Here is a 23,422-nt window from a genome sequence, read left to right on the forward strand (position 1 = left end):
CCCAGAAGCTCCAGTCTTTTCGGCTAGAGGGCTGGGATTACCACCTGTTTCCATCTCTCAGCTGAGGAGACACCAATGCTAACTTCCTCTGACCTCTGGGAAGACTTTCTGACCTTCCTTTCCCCTACTCCCACCGCAAGCTGAAGTGACAGTGGGTCCTCTGCCTCCCACTGTCCCTGAGGGCTCTCCCTGCTCCCCAGCCTCAGGCTGTGAGCTCCCTGAAGACAAGGGGAGTATCTGGCTCCTTTCTGGCTCTCCAGCTCATGGCTCCAGCCGAAACACCACCCATGCCCTTGAAACGTTTGGGAAGGGTGGGAGGGAGGGACAGAAGGAGGCCCAGTCCTTCCCTTGACCCACCAAGGGCCTTACTGGGCTGGATACCAAGCTGAGCTGAGTGCTTAGCCTCCCGACCTCTAGCTCAAAGCTCCCCAGTGGGTGTGGGGGTTTTCTAGGAAAAGTGGTGGTAGGAACAGCGCTGGCCAGCACCTGCACCAGCCCTGTCTCCAGCAGCTGTTCCTGCTGGATCCCCTCCCCTTCCCTATGGTCTTGATATTGCCCTGCTCCAGCTGGGGTTCATGCTCAACCTAAAAAGGGCTAGAAAGAAATGTGTCTCCAGGGCCGGGCACAAGGCTGCCTTTGTGTGAAGGTCAGATTCTGACAGCTCTGTGGCCCAACTCAGTGGGGCTGCTCCCTGGGAGCAAGCCATCTGGGAAGCTTGGAGCTCATCCTGGGGACTAGAGCTTGAGGACCCTCCAGCTTCTTGGGAACTCAAGGAGACCCAGCTGATCGCTGTTTCCTGAATGTAAGATTCCAAGAGCTTCCTGGAGGGGCTGCGAGCTTAACAGTTAGCTGGAGGGGAGGCAGGGACTGGCCAGGCCTAGAGGGTACCACACTGCTATCTAGGCCCCAGAGAGGCAGTATGGCCCGTTAAGATCTTATTAGCTGTGTGACTCTGAGAAAATCACTGAACCTTTCTGAGCTTGGTTTCCTCTATCAAATGGGAATGATAAAATTACCTACCCCACTGCTGCTATAAGATAAAATGGAAGAATATAAGTCAATCCCTTAGCACAGAGCCTAGCACATGGTAAATGTTCAATAAGAGTTCGCTCTTGTTATTAGGGGGACAGCTGTGTGGGGAAGAGGGATTTAACCCCTCTCATAATCCCCAAATTTCCTTCTTCCCAACAGTCTTCCATGTAGATAGTTGCGTTTTCTAAAGCATATGGGAAATGCTTTGTGTAAGGGCAGCTTCAAGACCCCTTCCGACCTGCGGCTGCTCCAATATCCTCCCCCACAGAGTCTGGGAGCCGCAGAGGTAAAGACGTCCACGCACGGCAGCTGCATCCCAGAGCCTGGCACTCCACTCGTAGGGACTCTGGGGCCACATGAGAGGGTGCTGGGCAGAGCATGACCCCCACTCCAGGCCTGTGGGGCCAATGAGGCCTGCTGGCTCTGCCCTGGGCAGTGCCTGGGTCCCTCAAGGTTTCCGTTCTAGGTGCCTGCTGACAGCAACAGTGCCAAGAAGCACCTTTAGCCCCTCCCAGACTGTCCCTTCTTTCTTATAAGCAGCCCCAGAGGCCAAACTCCCAAGGGCAGACCTCTCAGCTCAGGCCCAGACCCAGAGCAGGCTTGAGGGTCTGAGGCCAGCTAGAGGTCCTCCTCATCCAGGAAGCCCACCTTGATCACCCAGTTCCCAAGTAGCAGGCCTTCCTTCCTCAGCCTAGCTGTGCCCCTCACCCAGGGCCTGTCTGCCCTCAGACTAGGAGGTCTTTGAGGGCAGGAGAGATAACTTGTCCATGTCAGTATCCCTGGCAGCCCAGCTCTCGCCTGAGATGGAGGGTCCTGGTGCACGCCCAGCCTGGCTGTCCACACCAGCTTCCCAAAGTCCTCATAAACCAGAACAACCTTGCTGCCTCCCCTGCACTTGCCTACCCATCCCCCTCCATAAGTCCAATGCTCCCCTCCACCCACCTGGCCCTGACTGCTCTCCAGCCCCCTCTGTTGGGACACTTTCTGGCATTCCCTACTCACTTGCTGAAAACTTGTCTATTCTACTGTGGGGCAGCCAATCAGATTAAGTGATTGAGGCCCACACGGCTGGGGATTACTCATTCCTCTGAGCTTTGCCCTCACTGGCTCCGTTCCTGTCCCTCGAATTGTAGGAACACCAACGCTATCACCCACGGTCAGGATTTCCTCAGCTCCAGTGCCTGGCGGTGCACAAGCCCCTGGCTGACAGCAGCTCTTGGAATACTGCAGAGAAGGAACTATCCAGTATTAGGAAAGCAAGCCTGAGCAAGCTGATGGGACCTGCCTGGGGTGGCACAGCAGCAGAGCGAACAGTGAGGTTCCCTGGCTCCTGGGAGGAGAGCATGGAGGCTGCCTGGCCCAGCGGGCCCTCTTCCTGGGCTCTCTCTGGTGCCTTTCAAACCTTCCCCTCAGAAACCAGTTGGTCCTCTCCCGGGCCCAGTCTCTATCTCTGAAGAGGAGCATGAGGGGCAGCGTTCACTCCTGGGAAGTGTACCCCGACCCCTCAGGCAGATCCTTGCAAAGGCTACCCCGAGACACTGAACCTAGAAGGGGGCAGCTTGTCTGATGGCAGTGGCAAGCCCTGCTGGGGTGGGAAGATCGGCGTTTGGTCTCCAAGGAGCCAGGTGGCCTGGGGAACAGGGTGCCCAGAGCCCAGGCCAGGAGTCTCCCCTAGTTATGTCTCTCTGCGCCTCTCTTCTCACTAACTATGGGTATGGTGCCCTTTGCCCTGCCTCCCACCCTCTAGCCCATGACAAGGCTTGTGACAGAGCAGAGAGGTCCTGACTCTGTCCCCGTCCTCATACCAGGCATACTCTCTGACCAGAGTAGCCAGGTGAGAAGAAAGTCTGAGGGAAGAGGCCTCAGAACAAAGGCCCTGGGCCTCCTCCTTCCTCCTGTCCTTGGTCCCAGCCTCATCACTGCCCCGTTCCCGGAACCTGGGAACTGGCTTCCTCTAGGCCCTTCCTGCCCAGCTAGTCCCGCTCCAAACACTACCACTCACTCCCCTAAACCCATAACCCCTGCCTGACCATGAGGAAGGCACCAGGCATACCCAACTGAAGAACATTCTGCAAAACCACGACCAGCCAGGGCACCAGCACCCCAGGCAGCTCCCACGCAAACGCCCGTGCAAGCGGGGCTAGTCTTGGGATCGCGTGAGATCCCACCAGCCTGCTGCTCTGAGGAGCCTGCAGCTGGGAAGTTCACAGCCAAGAAGCTTTCCATCCCCAAGAGGGGACACAGGCCAGCACAAGACGGCAACAGTGTACCCTCCCAAGGACAATGCAGAACGCGGGAAGCAGTGACCCTCTGTGCCGGGCCCCTATTGTTCTCCTTTTTTTTAACTTCTGTTGTTGCTACAATATTGTTGTACAGCCAATAAAAATGAATAAAAGCTGTGTTATTATTATCATTTTGATGACTCTTTGAGATAAATGGTGAGCCTGCCTCCCTTAAGGTGCAATTATCTGAGGGTAACAGTCATTAAAAGAGCATGTAGCTTTCCAAGCCTCCAAAACAAACTCCGCCAGCCTCCGCCCACAGGCATGCTTCTTGCCCAGTTACCCAGGCTGGAAACTCCAGGGCCATGGTTCCCTGGGCCTCCTCTCGTTCTCCAGCAATCCTCACCTGTGCTCCCAGGTCCCCACAGCCTAGCCTGGGATGAGGCCTCACTGTCTCCCTGTCTCTGGCCTCTCTCCTTCCCACCCTTCTTGAAGAAGACATCTTGCCCCTACTACCTCCCATCACACTTGGCCCTGATGGTGGTAATGGTGGCCCTGAGGGAAGGGGCATGGTGGGGTCTCTAGGGGCATGGAGATTAGCAGGATTTTCCTCTGCTCTATCTCCCACAATTCCGTCCTGTGGCTGCCCTGGCTCTCTTCTGCCTGAACTGATAGTCTCCCCCTACCCCCCTCAGCACAGCCAGGACAGCTCAGTTCTCTACTCCTGCCCCACTCTGCCCTGCCCAGCAGCCCCCAGCTGGCTCACCTGGAGAATCCAACCGAGCATCGGTCACCTTCTCCGGGGACGAGAACTCAGGGGCATGGCGTGGGGACGCTTTGGAGAGCGTCTGCCCATTAGTCAGGAAGCTGGCGGGGTCGGGAGAAAACAACTGTTAGAATGTGGAGGACTCTCATGGGCTCCCAGACACTGGCCCAGCATAGGGGTGACATTGGCATCTCTGCCTCCCCAGCGGGGTCAGGGGACAAGATCTCAGTAGTTGCAGGGGTCAACCCCACCCCCATCCCCACCCAGCCTCTCCCTGCAGGTTCTCAGGGCTCAGTAGAAAGAAAAATCAAGTCCTGCTCTGCTCTAGTTTGCTGTGTGACTCTGGGCAAGTGCATGCTTCTCTCTGGGCTCCGTGTCCCCATCTGGACAAGGAAAAGTTTGGGGTCTAACAATGGAGGATTCTGAGCACTACTCCACGGAATGCAGGCTTTCACGGTTGGGAGGAGTCTCCATGGCTCGCTCTGCACACCCCGAGTCCTCAGGCATTGAGAACAGTCATGCTTAGAAACTTAGAGTGTGGTTGAGGACATCCCTAGGCTCTCACGGATCCTAAGCAGGCCCCCAAATGAGGACCTCTCCTCCTCAGTGGTGCCTGTGGGTGTGTCCTCTGTCTGCTCACCCACAGAAGAACAGCATGGGGCCAGGGAGAACTCATGCCATCTGCCTTCACCCCTGGCCAGGATTGCCCTTGCCTCCCAGGCTTGGTGGCCCTGGACAATAGATCTCTTCTTCCGACCAGCACAGCCCAAGGGGTTACTGGGCTTCTATTTTCAACCCAGCCTCACTGCTCCTCAGCATCATTCCTCCTTGAGGTTCACCTGGCCAGACCTCAACCTCCTGGATGGATGAGTAGATAGAGTGCAGTGCACACCTCAGGATCAAGCCAGCCTGCAACATTATACAACTCCAGGGACACATTTCACAGTCATCAGCTACGTAAACAGAGCCTCCTGGAGTTGTGTAGTGTGCAAACTGTGCAGCTGGTCATGGCAGCCCTGATGGCCCCAGGAAGTCTTGTCTATCTGTCAGGGTGGGGCCAGTCCCCTCCCTGCCCAGTTCCCAGGCAGCTGGGCCAGTTACCTTCCCACATTCCGCCTTAGTCCTTGCTGGTCCCGCAGGTTCAAACTAAGTTTGTGAACACACCCAGGCCCACCAGGTGGCAGTCTGCTTAAGAACCTGAGATAAGTTTTAAAGCAAAAGACATCAAGACGTTATGAAGGGAGGGGATGGGGAGAAGGGGGATAAATGGGGTGCCAAGCTGGTCCCGTTCTTGGGAATTTTGTGAGCAATGCGTGGGCCACAGGGCTGGAGTGGCCCTTCTGTTGCTATGATGACCTGCTCCAGGGATGCTGCCCGAAGGACTGGAAAGATGACAAAGCATGCTTCTGGGGTGAGGCCTGGTGTGCCGGCAGAGGGAAGGAGAGGGTTCTGAATGCCATGGAACTTGTCCTGATGACTTTGGATCATCAGTGACCGACATTACTCTCTTGGGTTGTGGAGTAGAAACTACTTCCACTTTGTGACAAAGAAAACTGTAATATTACCAAATGGCCCCTGAGCTCTGGCCTCAGACGGTTACAGGGTGAAAGAGGGGGACACACAACTAGCCTGAGGGCCCCACACTGTGAGTGTCCTGGGGAGGACTGTGAACTTGGTGTAATGTCCACGCTTTATCTCCGCCCAAGTCCTCAAAAGACAGGGCCGGCTGCAGGGCAAACCCAGTGCTTGAAGCTGATCGGCCTTTGAAACCACCAGCTGGGCAGACACCTCCAAATTAGCCAAGGCCATCATTGGCTATAATCTCCCACCATCTTAACTGCTTCCTCACAAACAAGTCTGTTTTTAAATCCTCACCATCAAAAGATACAGGCAAAATTTCTCCTACCTCATAAAATTTGTGTAAACTGGTTCTGGTTTTAAAATAGCTAAACAGAAACTAAATGAAAAGACAGCCACCAAAGGAAGCTGAGGGCCAAGTCACTTATCATAACTAGAACCTTCTGTTTATGGGAGGAGAGGCTATCGAAAGTGCCTCCTCGCTGGGGGCGCAGGAGAGGCGGGCCTTTTCCCAAGTGTCTGGCAGGCCGTCGCAGGAGCAAGTCTCTGTGGCTCCGACACTGTTGTTGTCCCCTCCCCTGTGCTATCCTTTCTCTCCCTCAGTGCTAGTGTGGACTCTGGCCCTTGCCTGTACTTGGTGTGACAGGAACACCTCACTTACCCTTGAGGATGGCCCCTGGAGGGTCTTATTCAACCCTCCATGCCCTGTGCCTGAAGACCATTGGATGTCTGATTAAGAGAATATCAAAACCTAATTGTCCAAATGAGTAAAGTATACCCTTTCTCTTGCTAGAACCATCAAGATTTAGTCTCTTTAGGCATTATATTAAGTGAAATAAGCCAGACAGAGAAGGACAAACACTGTATGATGTCGCTCATATGTGGAAGATAAACAAACTTATGGACAAAGAGAACAAATTAGTGGTTACTGGGGGAAGGCAGGGGAGGGTGGGCACAAGGGCTGAAGGGGTGCATTTATATGGTGTCTGACAAATGCACAACTGAAATCTCACTACGTTATAAGCCATTATGACCACAATAAAAAAATAATAAAAAACTAAAAGAAACTTTAAAAAAAAGAAAGAAAGGAAGGAAAAAAAGAGATGTAGTCCCTTTAAGGGGGTGTCACCCTTGCCCATCATCTGAAACAGAATTTCCTCCCAAACCCCCCTGTAACTTTTTCCTGCTCGCTCAGGGTCATAACTAGCAACAGACTTTGCTGGCCTGCCTCCTAACAGAGAAGTGAGCCAAAACACATCACACCTAGGGCTGTCCACCCCTTCTCAACCTGGCTGCTGCCTCACAAGTCGTGGTGGTGGTGGTGGTGGTGATAGTTTTCAGTTTTCAATCCTCGCCTGTGTTACTAGCCATCACTTCTTGCCACTGGCAGTGTGCAAGCCTCCAGCAACTCATCTCCCTTCGACTTTGCAGGTTCTTTTTGTAGCAGACTAGGAAATAAGATAGCCAAGCTAGACAGCCAAGCCTGTTAGAATTGTAGATTGTCAGAGAAGATGGCTTCCAAAACAGAATTTATGTTTTCCTCAAACAAAAGCACTTGAGATCTGGGGAGTAATACCTACTGTTTTGACTTCTCAAAAGCATTGTGAGCCCTTCTGATTCTTGCTATTATTCCAGAAAGCACAGGTGGCCAGTAAATGACCCCAACAGGTGAGGCGCGACTCCTGCCACAGGGATCACAATGAGCCTGTCAAAGGTGATGAACACAGTATTCCTGTCATTCTGGACAATTAGACTCTTCCTGGTATGTAGCACTCCAGAAATTGGCTGCAGTCTCAGGGGCAGAAGTTCTAAGAGGGAGAATGGTCCCAGGAGGCTGACTTGCCTCTGTCCGCTTTGCTTACTCCTCGGAGGGAGGAGATCTGAAAAGGACCACCTCGATGAGGTCAGGAGTCCATTCTCACCCCCAGCTCACCCACACACTGTAAGTACTTTGCCTTACTCTCCTTTCACACAAACAAAAACTCCTTTAGCACCTGCCCAGTAGCACAGGGAGCAAGAAAACACTTGAAGGGCGTATACGAGTGAAGGGCATGTGAGGTGTGGGAGGCAGGCAGAGGAGTCTGGGAGAGCCCACACTCTCCCTTCCTGTTAACCATCTCTGGGCAACTCATCTCTCTTTTCTTCTCCTACTTTGCCAGAGGAGCTGATAGGGAACCATTTGAAGACAGAGTCTGCCAAGCCTCCTTCAGCTCCTGCTCCAGGAAGCCCTCTTAGGTTATCCCCAACACTGTCTCACTCTTGTGGCCCTTGGACACTCAGGTTTGTGCTTTGAAGGTCACACAGGGCTTGGGAAGTTCCTTGGGAGCAGGGGTGATGCCTGATTCAACTCTGTCCTCTGGCTCTGAGTGTTCACTGAGGCACACAGCTGGAGCTCAGTAAATGTTGGTTGGATCTTATCCTTCTCAAGTTGTCACTATGTGTGTGACATGTAAGTTGAGGGGAGCCTTCATTTTCCATGGAATCTCTCATGGATGGGGATCCATCTTCTATGTATTTCTTTTTCCCTTTCTTCCTATTCAGCCCTCAGCAACAAGGCCACTGCTCTGTATGCAGTAAGTGCTCAAGAAATGCTTTCTTGAAACAACATAGAATTGAGGTTCTCCAGAGCTGGCCTGCCTGGGTTTAACTCACTTTACTGTGTGACGTGGGCAAGTCAGAGTACCTCTCTGAGCCTTAGTTTTCTGCCTAAATCCTGTGGCTTTTGTGAGGATCAGATGATGCAAAGTAAAGTACTTAGGACATAGTAGCTCTCGTCATTATTACTGGTGGACTATCATGGGTCTTTCGGGCAGTAAGCAGAAGGAAACTCTTTGGTGAGGTTAGGAGGGTGACTGAGTCTAGGGGTCCCGGTGCTGCCCCAAGCCAGGGTACTCTCCCTAGGAGGCAGCATGGGGGCCTGGAGGCGGGAAGAGGGTGGGATCTTCGTTTCTTACACAGTCCTCAGGATGGAGCTGGCAGACCTGAGCAGGAGCACCTCTGGCATGGTCCCTGTGGGGTGGCCACACCCTGCAAGCTCACCCTGGAGAGATCGAGAACCTCAGAGAACGTGTCCCAGCGTCCTCTGGGAGAGCCACATCAGCCCGAGGGAGGCCCAGCTCCACCAAACCGCCCTGCAACAGAGATACGGTGTGAGTCACCACCCAAGGCCTGGCTGGGCGAAGGGGCAGTTGCCCTTCTTCCTGGGAATGGCTCACTGGCTCCCAGGGCTGGCACCTGACTGCCTCGTAATCCGTTTCATTGAGAACAACACAGTCTTGCAGCATGTTACTGCCTTCTGGATGTGGTCTTTCCATTTCCCAGGGCAAATCACGTACCAGGATGGGCAAGTAAATCAGACTCTCAAGACACTTTCTTTGCAAAGGCTCCTGACCATCACTGGCTATGCTCCCTGTTATTTGTTCTGGTTCTCTCCTCTCTCTGCTCAGGGGCAGTGGAAGGGGGAACTCGTCTCCCAGAATGCTGGAGAAGGTCTTCAATGGAGGGCCTTGCCCAGATACTTTCCCAAGACCTAAACCCCCAAGCAGTCAGGAGAGCAGTGCCTCCTCCATACCCCACGGTCCCGGCCACACCGGCCAGTCCCTCCGCATGGACTGGAGCTCTCCTTGTACAGCCTCATCTCCAGCTCGGCTTCCACATTGGCTTCTCCATTCCCCCGCACAGCGGGCCCCAGGCCCCTCCCTTCTCTTTAGTCTGCATGGCCTGTCTCACCTCAAAGATCAAGCCCCGTGGCAGCTCCTCGTGATTCTCGATTCCCGATTCCTGGCCTGAAGACCCCTGCAGAGGACTCACAGCAGAGGGAGTGCCCAGGATGGTCTGGTTGCCGATGGGTGCCCACCTTCCTCTTTCTTGTGGCTGTTAGTCACGGGCTCAGCGTCTCCGGTGCTCCTTCAGCCAAGGCATCGTGAGTGTGGGGCCAGCCCGGCCAGTGCCCGGAGTTCCAAGTGACAAGGCAGTGGGGCTGGGTGTGAGTGAGGATACACCTCAGCCTGCTCTGGGGCTGCAGGTGGGGTGTGGCTCCTGATACCTCTGACCTACCTGGCACAGGCCCCAGCTGCCCACCTGTGAGTCTTACGTAAGAAAGGCAGGAGGTGGGAGAGGCCCCTGCCAGTAAAGGTAGTAGAGGCAGTTTGTTGGCTGTCGTCCTTGGCAGAGCCGCAGGAAGATACCGCTTCTGCTGCTGGGATCTCCACCTGGAGCCAGTCCTGGGCCCCTGGGCTGGGTGGGAAGCTTGACCTTATTTTTTTTTGCCTTTTTTACTTTTCTTTACTAAATGTAGGTAACATGCCAAGTGCTTTATGTGTTTTGACTCTTCGCATTCTCTCATCAGCCCTGTAATTTTTTAACAGTCCCGTTTTCCAGATGAGGCAACAGAGGCCCAGAGAGCTTTAGACTTTTTCCTTATCACTTGCCCAGCAAGAGGCAAAGCTGGCATCTGAGACCCAGGGCTCCACGACTGCCTCTGAAACCAGGTGCACTAGATTTGCCCTTTATTTGCGTCACAAAACTCAGCCAACCACTCCCTCTCACCCTTGCCTCTGGATAGCCCCTATTCCATGGTAACAAACGTCCCTGCACCTTGCCCTTTGCCCTCTAATGCCCCCTCCACTTCTTCCCTCACTTCAGAGACTTGCAGGTTTGTGGCATTGGATAAGATGAAAAAATGGAGGCAGCCCCACTGGGTATTAGGGGGAAATTTTAAGCCAAAATTTGAAGGCCAAGGGGCGGGGCACAGCAACGATGATGGGGACAGGGATTATCCTAAGGCCTTCTACCCAGTCAGGTGGCAGACAACCCCTAGGTTGCTACACTAAGCTGGTAGGTCAATGCCAGAGCACCAACTTTAAGAAAATTCTGCCCTTCACAAATTCTAGTTCCTTAAAGGCCTCTCTTCCCAGTGATCCTTGCCCACTGCAGCCTCGGGACACCCTGACAATTTGGGTCTGGGTTGCTGGCCCTGAGCCTCCCATGGGTTATAAGCCCCTTTGAGAACTTGCTGGAAACCCTCCCCTCACCCCCATCAATGCACCCAGATGCTGTCTCACTGTTTTGGGGTTCCCAGGGGGCTTTGGAAGCCCATGCTATATTAACAACCCAGCCAGTGAATCTCAGGCAGGAAAACAGAGCCCTCCTCTCTCCTGAAGAGGACGTGGATTGTTCCTCTCCTCCTCCTCCTGTTCTCCTGATGAGGACAGAGTAGTGATGTTAATGATTGGAGTTGGCCCTTGGGGTTGATGTGGGTGGGGGTGGGAGTAGAAATGACCTCACTTTAAGGCCTAGGAGGAACCCCACGCCTAGATCTCTTAGCCTCTACTGGGCAGCTCGATGATGTAGAATTTCCAAATTGATGAAGAGGCAGGGCAAATGGGCTTATTCCAGGATCAGGAGAGCTTGCAAAATGTGTAATCTTCGCTTCCCATCTCCTCCCCAAACCATAACCTGGCCTGCCCTGGCAGAAGCCTCCTATTCTTCTTCAGACCCCTCCTCCTCCAGGAAGTCTTCTGGGAGGGAATCCTGGCTCTCATGCTTCTTTCTGGAGCTTCCCTGGTTGAGCCCCTCCCAGAGTACTTAGCATTTAGAGGCTGAGTGTTGCTTTTTTAAACATAACTGTCTACCATGAAATAAAAATCTTAATTGAGTCCATATTCCTAGAGTTGGAAATGATCTCTCCCTGGCCCGTGACTGACAGCTCCATGAGGATCCTCCTTCCTACCATGATTATTGACTTAGCACCGCCTCTGTGCAGACATTGCAGGGGGCATGGAAATGGGGGTAAGCAAAGTGAGCCTGGTCTCTGCCTCAAAGACTTAGAGATGATGGGATTGACAGTCAATAAACAAAGATGCATTCAAGGGCACTGTGGGGTCACTAGATCCACACTGGGGTAGGGGGTATAACAAAACTAAAGGAAGAAAGTTGGCAAGGGGTGAAAGTTTGACTATTTCATGTGAGGCAGAGGGCAAGCGTCCCAGCAATGGGGCAGTGGGGGCGGGTGGCGCAGAGCGGAAAAGAGCCAAGGCCCCTGTGATGGACCTAGGCTGTGGACCTTTTCCAGCCTTGGTCTCTCAGCTCACGGGGGGGGGCCTTGGCCACAACAGAGATCTTCTGGAGACCCATGGTCTCTCAGAAAGGGTAAGGACAGGGCAGGGGTGGTCTAAGACATATCCTTCTATATCCACCAGAAGGAACATATTTGGAGCAGGCACCTGGGACCCTTGATTGTGACTGAGCCCCCAGTCCAAGGACCCAATAGGAGTGGGCTTATTGAGAGGCCTCAGCCCCCAAGGTTCTTGCCAGCTTCACCTTGGTTCCTGCCGTGGTGTGCGTGGGCAGTCCAGCCAGCCAGCTCACTTCTAACCCAGTTGGCAGCACCCAGAGTATCCAATTCTGTTAAGCCAAATCACACATCCCGCATAGAAATAAAGGGATTAATCATCAAGTTACCCTACAAGGCCCAGAAAGAGTCAGCAGGCAGGCTGGTCATGTCCAAGACAAAGTTATCTGGGCACCAGGACAACTAGACTCTAGCCCAGGCTCTGCCTCAGGTGGCAGGTCCCTGGTCCTCTATGAGACTCTGTTTCCTCAGATACACCATAGACGAAGGGCCTTCCAATTTTCTATCTGTGACAGGTGATTTGAGTTTCTGGGCTGGAATTCTGCTGCACCAGGCAGGGACAAGTCTACAAGGCTAGGTGTTGCCAGGCCCCCAGGCCTGAGGGGGCAGAGGAAAACAGATAGGAATAACAGCTAGTAGCTGACATGTCTGAGCACTTACTGTGTGCCAGGCAGTGCTCCCTGCACCTTCCACACATCAACACACTGAATTCTCACAACAGCCCAGTTCAGTGGTTCATATCACTATCCCCACTTTACAGATGAGGAAACTGAGGTACAGGGAGATTACATAACTCTTCCAAGATATTTTGGTTAGCATAGTCAGGATATAAATTCAGGCAGGTGGGAGTTTCAAAGTTTATGCCCTTAACCAGCAGGCTACACCCAATGGTCTCAGGCCTACTGGGTGATTGAGGTGGATAGGCAGGGGCAGAAAGGGGGAGATGTAGAAATGTGGGCATCCCATGGTCCTCTAAACTCCTGCTTCCAATCTTTCATCATCAGACCCTTTTAGTACACCCCTCCTCCAACTAACGTTTTGAAAATGTTGTGTTTAAGCAAGGTGCATGTATTAAATCATAACTAAACCACTTTTTTATGTTGTATCGAAGACAGACACAGGTAACTGCCAAGTGGTACTTTTGATCATCACTGGGAGGGCAAAGTTGCAATGACTCCTAGAAAATTGCCATCTCCTGTCACTTGCTGTTTTTATTTGAGGTACTACAAGTGTGGGGTTGGGCACACTCCTTCTCCTGTTAGGGCTTCTGTTATCCCATCTGCAAAATGAAGGAGTAGATGGGATGGTCTCTAAGTCCCACCTCTGATGATAGGCGGTTTTCCAAGTTTCTTCTAGGGAGATGAGAAAAAGGAAGAATACTGCCTATTCCTCAGGCTCTGGACCAGTTCTCTCAGCCAGAGGAGTTCATGGTGCAGGGGAGGGGGTGAAGCTGGGGGTTAGACTTCCACCAATAGGGACATTATGCTCCTGCAGTGTGTGGATGCTGGCTCTCAGACTTGGTCCCTGCCCTGGAGGAGCCCACAGTCTAAAGAGGAGGGTAAAGGAGAGAGGCACCTACATGGTCTGTACACATGAGAGGCATCTGTGAACATGGCAGGCAAGAGGGTCACACAGTGGGAGCACAGAGCAGCAGGAGATTCGTCTTTCAGGGCAACATCATCTCACTTTTGTAAAAGTGAGAACTAGCATTTACTAAGCCCTTGGTATGTGCCAGGCACTGTTCCAATTGCTTTACATGTATTAACTCATTTAATTATCTCAACAATCCTATAAAGTAGGCACTGAATAATAATTCCCATTTTATGAGGAAATGGAAGCACAGTGAAATCAAGTAACTTGCTGAAGATTATACAGCTAGTAATTGGAATATCTGGGATTCAAATCCGGGCAATCTGACTCCAGATTTTATGTTCTTAACCACTATATGCACTACCTCAAATTGGGTCAGGATCTTGACCTCTCCACACACCTCAGTAACACGGGATTTCTTAGGAGCAATTGACTCAGAAAGGCAGAGCCCTGTGGCTGAGATACCAGTTTAATGCACATTTAAAAAAAATTGTTCAATTCAACATACTCCTGACATATCATCACAATATACAACATACAAGAAAAAATGACTAGACATCTGAAAAAGAGAGAAATGTGAGCAAAAATCAAGAAAAAGGCAGCCAATAAAAACAAACTCCAATATGACACAGGTGTTGGAATAAGCATACAAGGACTTTAAAACAGCTACTAGAATACATTTGAAAATTTAAAGGAAAAAATAGACATAATTGGAGGATCTCAACATGAAAATAGAAAATACAAGAAAAGCAGAATCTCTGAAATGAAAAATTCGCCAGAGGAGCTTAACAGCATATTGGAAACTACCAAAAAAAGTTCATGAAACTGAACACAGAATAATAGAAATTATTCAGTCCAAAGAGTAGAGAGAAAAAATATTTTTAAATTGAACAGAACAAAATATTGTTGGAAGAAAATGATCTAAACAAATGGAAAGGCATCTGAAGATCAAGACACTTAATATTGTTAAGATGACAACACTCCCCAAACTCATCTACAGGTCAACACAATTTCTATCAAAATCTCAGCTGGCTTTTTTGAAGAAATTAACAAGCTGGTCTAAAATTCATATGAGGGGCCAGCTCGGTGGTGTGGCAGTTAAGTGCATGTGTTCTTCTTTGGCGGGCCGGGGTTCACCGGTTCGGATCCCAGGTGCAGACATGTCACCACTTGGCAAAAGCCATGCTGGGGTAGGCGTCTCACATATAAAGCAGAGGCAGATGGGCATGGATGTTAGCTCAGGGCCAGTTTTCCTCAGCAAAAAGAGGAGGACTGGCAGTAGTTAGCTCAGGGCTAATCTTCCTCAAAAAAAAAATAATTAAAATAAAATAAAATTCATATGAAAATTCAAAAGACCCAGAATAGCCAAAACAATCTATAAAAAGATTAAAGTTGGAGGAGTCACATTTCTTGATTTCAAAGCATACTACAAACCTACAGTAATCAAGACAATATGGTACTGGCATAAGGATAGATATAGAGATGAATGGAATAGAATATAGAATCCAGAAATCAACCTTCACATTTACAGTCAATTGATTTTCAACAAAGTTTCCAAGAAATTCAATGGGGGAAAGAATAGTCTTTTCAACCAATGATGCTGGGACAACTGAATGTCCACATGCAAAAGAATGAAGTTGGACCCCTTCCTCACACCATACACAAAAAATTAACACAAAATGTATCAAAGCCCTAAATGTTAGAGCTAAAACTGTAATATTAAAAGAAAATATAAGAGTTAATCTATGTGGCCCTGAGTTAAGCAAAGCCTTCTTAGATATGACACCAAAAGCACAATCAACAGAAGAAAAACAGATAAATAAATTTGACTACATCAAAATTAAACCTTTTTGTGCTTCAAAGGACACCATCAAGAAAGTGAAAAGATAACCCACAGAACAGGAGAAAATATTTGCAAATCATATAACTGGTAAGAGAATTGTATGTAGAATATATAAAGAACACTTACATCCAATAATAAAAAGACAACCTGATTAAAACTGGGCAAAGGATTCAAAGAGACATTTCTCCAAAGAATATATATAAATGGACAACAATCTTGTCCATATATCACATTAATAGATGCTCAACATCATCAGCTATCAGGAAATGCAAATCAAAACCACAACAAGATAATACTTCATACCAGCTAGGATGGCTGTACAAATGTTCATAGCAGCATTATTCATAATAACCAAAAAGTGAAAAAAAAACAACAACAAATGTCCATCAACTGACGAATGGGTAAACAAAATGTGGCATATCCATACACTGGAATATCATCTGGCCATAAAAGGAATGAAATACCGACATGTGATACAACATGGATGAATCTTGAAAACATTATGCTGAGTGAAAGAAGTTAACCACAATAGATGATGTATCAGTCCATTTAAGTAAAATGTGCAGAATAAGCAAATTTATAGCGACAAAAGGTAGATTAGTGGTTGCCTAGGCCTGGGGGCTTGAGGGGAAATGGGAAGTGACTGCTAATGGGTTAAAGGTTTCTTTTTGGGATGATGAAAATGCTCTAAAATTGGCTGTGATGATCACTGCACAACTCTGTGAATATACCAAAAACCATTGAACTTTACACTTTAAATGGGTGAATCATATGGTACGTAAATTATATCTCAAAGCTGTTATATTAAAAAAAAATGAACAGAGCCTCAGTGACCTGTGAGACACTATCAAGTGGTCTAACATACATTTAATTGGAGTCCCTGAGAAGGGGAAAGAGAGAACGGGGCAGAAAAAATACTTGAAAAAAATAATGTCTGGTTTTTTTTTCATATTTGGTGAAAAACAACCACCTAAAAATTATAGATGAAAGTCTAGAAATTATGGATGAAGATCACTGAACCTAAGCTGGACTGAAAAAAAAGAAACCCACACTTAAATTCATCATAGTGAAACTGCTGAAAATCAAAGATATAGATAATATTTTAAAAGCAACCAAGGCAGAAGTGGAGGAGAAAACATATTGCGTAAAAGGAAACAATGATAGAAATGATGGCTAACTTTTCATAAGAAACAAAGGAGACCAAAAGACAATGGAACAATATGTGTTAAAGTACTAAAATAAATAAATGATCATCCTAGAATTCTCTTTCCAGCGAAAATATCTTTCAAAACAAAGGTGAATTAACAACATTTTTCATTTCAATGAAAGATGAGAGGATTTTTCACCAGTACACTTCTGTGATGCCTTGAAATCATGCCCACAAATTCTTTAACACTCTTGCCCTCAATAAGTTGAGTCTAATTCTCCTCTCCTTGAATATAAGATGGCCTTAATGACTGGTTTCTAATAAATATAGTGTAGTAGAAGTGAAATTATGTGATTTCCAAGGCTAGATCACAAAAGGTGATAGAGTTTTCACCTAACTCTCTCAGGACACATGCTTTTTGGATCCCTGACCCACCACGTCAGAAGCTTCGCTACCTTGAAGCCCCCGTGAAGGAGAGCGCATGAAGAAGCCACGTAGAAATGGAGGGAGACACTGAGGAGCCTCAGCTGCTCCAAATCCCACTTTATTGAGTCTTCCCACCTTAGACGCCAGATATATGAGTAAGGAAGACTTTGAGATGGCCCCAGACCCAGCCACCAGCTGCCATGTCAAGCGGACATTCAAGCAGTTTATAGAGAGGTCCACTGGCAAAACTAAGGTCTCTGGTCAACAGCCAGTCTGGTAAGTTGAAAAATGTCCCCCGAAAATATCCATCTCCTAATCTCTGGAACCTGTGAATATTACCTTATATGTCCCCGCCACCCCCCCCCAAAAGGATTTTGCAGATGTGATTAAATTAAGGATCTTGAAACAGGGAGATTATCCTGGATTATCCAGGTGGGCCCTAAATGCAAACACATGTATCCTTACAAGAGGGATCCCAAGGGAGACATACACACGGAAGAGGAGAAGGCAGTGTGACCGCAGAGACAGAGATTGGAGGGATACAGCCACCAGCCAAGGCTGGATGCTGGTAGCCACCAGAAGATGGAAGAGGGAAGGAATGGCTTCTCCCCTAGAGCCTCTGGAGGCTCTGCTGACGCTTTGATTTTAGCCTAGTGAAATTGATTGCAGACTTTTGGCCTCCAGAACTATGAAAGAACACATTTCTGCTATCTTAAGGTGCCAAGCTTGTAGTAATTTGTTACAGTGGCGATAGGAAACTAATACAGCCAGTCAGGCACAGAGGCCTGCCAACAACCCTTTAAGTGAGTTTGAAAGCAGGTCCTCCAATTCCAGATGACTGCCACCCTGGCTGACATCTTGAGTATAACCTTGTGAGACCCTGAGCTAGAACCGCTCAACTAAGTTGCTCCTGAATTACTAACCCATAGAAACCATGAGAGATAATAAATGATTGTTGTTGATTTGAGACACCACATTTTTGAGTGATTTGTTAAGCAGCAAGAGATAGCTAGAACACTTTCACTACCAGAAATGCTATAGGAATTTATTGGGGCTGATGGAAACTCTACCAGATGGAAACATGAATCCACAGGAAGGGATGAACATCACTAGAAATGCTAAATATATTTAGCATTAGTAACAAAGCAAGGATGTCCACTCATACTACCTCTATTCAACATTATATTGGAGGTCCTAGCCAGTGCAATAAGGCAAGAAGAATTAAAAGGCAAAATGATTGGAAGGGAAGAAGTAAAACTACCTTTATTAATAGATAATGAAATTGCGTATACAAAAAATCCTAGAGGATCTAAAAAGAGTACTAGAACTGATAAATTAATTTAGTAAGATTACAGGATACAAGGTTGATATTTTAAAAAATCAGTTTTATTTCTATATACCAACAACAAATGATTAGAAAATTAAATTTAAATAACAATTTACAAAGCAACAAAATCCATACAATCCTTAGGGAAAAAATTAAGAAAAAGTGTGCAAGACATCTACACTGAAAACTGTAAACCATAATTGAGAGAAATCAAAGACTTCAGTAAACGGAAGTACATACTATATACATGGATCAGAAGATTCTGCTCAATTTGAAATACAGAGTCAGTTCGTTTGCAATCAAAATTTCAACAGTCTTTTCTGTAGAAACTGACAAGGTGATTCCAAATTTTGCATGGAAATACAAAGGAGCTAGTGTATTGGTAAACTACTGTTACATAACAGGTATCCTCTGGCTCTAAGTCTCTCATGAGGATGCAATCAAACTGTCACCCAGGGCTGCCAGCTCATCTGAAGGTTCTAGTCGGGGAGCATCTGCTCCTGAGCTCACTCATGTGGTTGTTGGTAAGATTCAGTTCCTTGCAGGTTGTTGGACTGAAGGCCTTGCTTCCTCACTGGCTATTGGCCAGAGGTCTTCCTCAGGTCCTTGCCACACAGCCCTCTCCCTCAGAGCAAGCAAGTAGGAAGATGAAGGAGAGCAATCAAAATGAAAGCGTGGTCTTTTGTAACCAAATCTCTGGGGTGAGAGCCCATCACTTTTGCCATGTTCTGCTTGTTAGAAGGCAGTTGTTAAGTCAGACTGCACTCAACGGCAGGGGATCACACAGGAACCTAGCAGGTAAGAATCATTGAGGAGCACCGTAGAGGCTGTCTGACACACCTAGGACAGCTAACACAGTCTTTGAAAAAAAAAGAATCAAGTTGGAGACCAACACCACCTGTTTTCAAGACTTAGTATAAAGCTGTAGACTTAGTATAAAAATAGTACAGTATTGACATAAAGATAGAAAAACGGTTCAACAGGGGCTGGCCTGGTGGCGCAGCGGTTAAGCGAGAACCTTCCGCGTCTCGGTGGCCCGGGGTTCGCCGGTTCGGATCCCGGGTGCGGACATGGCACTGCTTGGCAAAAGCCATGCTGTGCTAGGCGTCCCACGTATAAGGCAGAGGAAGATGGGCACGGATGTTAGCTCAGGGACAGTCTTCCTCAGCAAAAAGAGGAGGATTGGCAGTAGTTAGCTCAGGGCTAGTCTTCCTGAAAAAAAAAAAAGCTAGAATTCTAAAGATTCAAGCCTTCTCACAAAGGCAACCAAATCTAAAAAAAAAAAAAAGAAAAAGAAAAGGAAAGAGAAAGGAAAATAGCTCAACAGAAGAAAATCCAGAAATAGGCCCATACGTATATGGTCAACTGACTTTTTTACAAAGAAGCCACAGCAATTTAATACTGAAAAAAAAAATTATTTTCAACAAATAGCACTTAAATAACTGGATAAATGTGGAAAAAAAGAAAATATTAATTTGAGATGGATCATAGACCTAAATGTAAATGCTAAAACTATAAAGCTTCTAGTAGAACACATAGAAAAACATCTTTATGACCTTGGTATAGGCAAAGATTTCTTAAAGAGAGCGCAATAGCACCAACCATGAAAAAAAATCAGATAAACTGGATTTTATCAAATAAAAAATGCTTGCTCATCAAAAGAAACCATTAGGAAAATGAAGAATCTCTACAAATTGATAATAAAAGGATTAAGAACCCAATTATAAAATAGGCTAAAGATTTAAATAGACACTTCATAAAAGAAGATATAGAGATGGCCAATAAGCACATGAAAATATGCTCAACATCATTATCAGGGAAATTAGAATTAAAGCCACAATGAGATATCACCATTTGCCCACCAGAATGGCTAAAATTAGAAAGAGTAACAATACCATGTTGAGAAAGATGCGGAGGAACAGAAACTGCTAGTGGGGACAGTACAACCATGGTGGAAAACTTCTGGTGGCTTCTTTAAATATATGCCTATCTTTTTTTGGTAAAGAAGATTGGCCCTGAGCTAACATCTGTGTCAATCTTCCTCTATTTTGTATGTGGGATGCTGCCACAGCATGGCTTGATGAGCAGTGCATAGGTCTGTGCCCAGGATCCAAACCTGTGAACCCCGGTCCACCAAAGCAGAGTGTACGAACTTAACCACTATGCCACGGGGCTGGCCCCAGCATATGCCTGGACTTCTTCAGGCTTAAAGAAGCTAGTGTCTCTACTGGACAGATAGTTTAACAGGGGCTCTGGACACACTCGATAGACATGGGTGCCGCTGATGGATGGCATAGTCTAATGCCGCAGCCTCAAAGGGCACAGAGCACAAGCTGCCAGATCAGTGCCAGACCAGTCCCAGCTCCAGCCCAGGAGTTTCCATCTTTCCTGGCCCTGGCCTGGCTTCTTCCCTCTAGACACGGCCCATACTACTCGGCTCCAGCCCTGCAACTGGTGCAGCACAAAAGGGAATTCACGTGGGTCAGGCTGGTGTGCAAACCCTCCTCTGGCTCTGTCTCCCCTCCCTGCCCCCGCAGTCCCCCTCTCTGCAACAGTGGGAAGGGAAGGGGGGAAGGGCAGGCCCCTCTCAGGCTATTGGAGAATTGCAGGCTCACCCTCCCCCAGGACTAGTGGCCTGCCTGTGGCTACAAGGGCAGGCCAGATGGGCAAGCCTGAGATGGAACCCTTTGCTGCTAGGATCCACCTGGAGGGGCAGAGAAGCAGAGAGGGGCTGCAGCAGCAGTGTCCATCTCAACTTTAGAACAACGTTCAACAAGGGTTCAAAGTCTTTTCCTCACAGCTACTCTGCAAGGCTGAGAGAGGAGGCATTATCCTCCCCATTTGATAGATGGGGAAACTGAGGCTTAGAGAGGGTGTCTTGCCAGGGTCAGAGTAGGTCTAGAGCAGGGCTGGATAGGAACCCAAGGCCCAAGCCCCCCAGCCTGATGCTAAGAGAGTCCCCCAGGGTTATTGTGCCTGTAGGAGTGGCAGCCCCTGTGCTTTTGAAAGCATTTCATACACACCAGCTGATAGAATCTGCCCAGCTTCTCTGCAAAGTCAGTAGGGGTCAAGCATTTTGTCTTCATTTGCACAGAGAGTGATGTTGAGGCTCAGAGAAGCTGAACAACTTACTCAAAGTCATCAAGTAAGAAAGCAGAGGGGCCAGCCCTCCAGCTCTGGGTTTTCAGCCATCTCTTCCCCCTCGGGCACCTCACCTTACCCTTCCCTGCACTAGGCTGAGTCTCAACCCCAGTCTAGCCGCCTCCCTTTCATGGTATCTGCAAAGCAGGCCCAGGCCTCTGTGAGCCCAGGTACTCAGCCTCCTCCAGAACGGCCAGGCCCTTGCTGGGCACAGAGGACCCTCTGCCTCCCCTTATCACCATGGGCCTAAGAGATACGGACTTCAAAACACACCGGGCTCCTGACCTCCGCCTTGGCCCCTCATTCCCGGGGTCAGGGAAACTTGAGAACCAGCTGACTTTCTTTCTTATTTTCAAGGGCTGAGCTTTTGAGGCATGCTTATGAGTGCCTTGTGAGGTGGGAGTGCCTTGACTCCCCTCTTCCTGAGCCCTTGGGCCCCAGGGACGAGGAGACGTGGTAAGATCACCGGTACCCAGAGAAGATCCAGCATCTACCCCTGGGAGCCCCATCTAGCTTACCTCAAGGGGCCTATTGACCCTCTCATCTGGCCCCACTTCTCGGACAGACGGGGCCCAGGCCCAGTGGGCACTGGTGAATGTCTGACAAATGGAAACCGCTTCTTCTGAATCATAGGGATTATATACACAGAGGTTAGAGGGGTATACACAGAGGTTAGAGGGGTATACACAGCGGAAGGGCTTTGGGGAAACTTCAACCACTGCATTCATGTACAGACAAGGAGGCTGCAGCCCAGAGAGGGGGAGGGACCTGCCAAGGTCACCCAGTAAACTGGAGCTGGACCCTCCGGCTCTCCCCTGTCCTTGTCTGTTATTGACTCCAAATGCCAAAGGCCCCCTTGAGGAGACAGAGAAACATTCTTATTGACTAAAAACTGCGGCTCCTACCCCTGTCCCTGGGATGTGACTCATTCTGCAGTTGAGCCCTCTTGGCCACAGAGGGGAGGAGACACCAAGTAGCAGCTCCAAATGACACAGGTGCCCGTCCAGTGCCTATTCCATTTAGAGGCCATTCAGACCCTTCCCTTCATTTTCCAGATGAAGAAAGAAACTGAGGCTCAGAGAGGGAAGCAGCTTGCCCAGGTTCATACAGCAGAGTCAAATCCAGAACTTGGCCCACAGGCTCAGTGGACAGAGACCCAACCGCCAACTTACCTGCTTCCCAAGTTTTCTTGGGTGGTCCGTAGGTTTGCGTCCTGTCGACTCTCCTGAGGGGCCTCTCTGCTGTCTGGCATGCTGGGGTCCTTGGGTGGGGGCAGCTGCTTCCAGCTCCAGAATAGCGTGGCATCTGCCTGTGGGCATCTGCTGAAGAGAGCTCAGTCTTCCACTGCGCAAGAGGTTGGCCTTGAGTGGGCCATGGGGGCGGGCATGGGCCAGGGGAGGCGACAACTAGAGTAGCCCAAAGAGGCCCATTTCCTCTCTATTTTTAGAAGCTCAAAACACTCCTTAGCGGTGAAGTTGTTCAGGATTAAAACTTTCTTTTTCTTCTGGTTTCGTTTCACTCAAGATGAGGAGAATTTCAATGAAGCCAGTGTTCTTTTTGATGCAAATCTGCTCCGGTTCTCCCAGGGAGTTTGGCCAATGGGCTCAGGGCTTCTGGGCCCCCCAGAAAACCTCTTCACTGGCTTCAAAAGGCCACACTGGAGCACAAGGGGTTCTCAGCACCAATCTGGACCCAGGACCTCTTGTAGCTAATGACCCCGACTGCCCACGCTCTGCAACCTCACCTCGCCGTCAGCGGGCTCCAGCCTCGGGATTTCACCCATCAGCCCACCTCCCCCAGGCCCAGGGCTGGCAACTGGAGACCTGAGAAGGACCGTGGCTCCTGCCTTCAATGAGCCCCAGTCTAGGGGAAGGAAAGAGACAACTCCCACACTGAGGACTATTATATAGTTGACAGAAGCATTTACACTGAAGCAAGCATGATAGAGGGGACCTAGGAACCTGACTGCCCAGGGGCATGAATATACCCGTGGATCTTTCTCTTCAGCTTAAGGAAAGAAAAGTGTTAATGGTGGGTTTTCAGGCATCTATAAACAGATCTAGGAAACGCATGTAGGGCAGGGAGAATAGAGGGCTTTTTCTGAATACCAGCGATCTCCCCGTGGGCTGCCGAACAAAGTATCCTAAACTAGGGAGCTTAAAACAACAGAAATTTATTCTCGTATGGTTCTGGAGGCCAGAAGTCTGAAACCAAGGC

General features: G+C 48.9%; 2 protein-coding genes across 11 annotated transcripts in view; one reads left to right on the forward strand and one right to left on the reverse strand.

Moving 5' to 3' along the window:
* Nucleotides 1-3,445, forward strand: part of IDH3A (isocitrate dehydrogenase (NAD(+)) 3 catalytic subunit alpha) — an 80,952-nt gene extending 77,507 nt beyond the window's left edge. For all 10 annotated transcript variants that reach the window (XR_011526211.1, XR_011526237.1, XR_011526243.1 and 7 more), the window contains one exon: nucleotides 2,166-3,445. The gene's annotated coding sequence lies outside the window, so the exon portion shown is untranslated. The remainder of the gene's footprint in view (nucleotides 1-2,165) is intronic.
* Nucleotides 1-22,642, reverse strand: part of ACSBG1 (acyl-CoA synthetase bubblegum family member 1) — a 59,880-nt gene extending 37,238 nt beyond the window's left edge. Inside the window, 3 exon segments of the mRNA XM_070573188.1 lie at nucleotides 4,021-4,121; nucleotides 22,378-22,469; nucleotides 22,472-22,642. Of these exon segments, the coding sequence (XP_070429289.1) occupies nucleotides 4,021-4,121; nucleotides 22,378-22,469; nucleotides 22,472-22,510 (232 nt within the window). The 5' untranslated portion in view covers nucleotides 22,511-22,642.
* Nucleotides 22,643-23,422: the final 780 nt, after the last annotated feature.

The sequence above is a fragment of the Equus przewalskii genome, chromosome 1 (genome assembly GCF_037783145.1).
Source record: "Equus przewalskii isolate Varuska chromosome 1, EquPr2, whole genome shotgun sequence".
NCBI classification, from domain to species: Eukaryota; Metazoa; Chordata; class Mammalia; order Perissodactyla; family Equidae; genus Equus; species Equus przewalskii.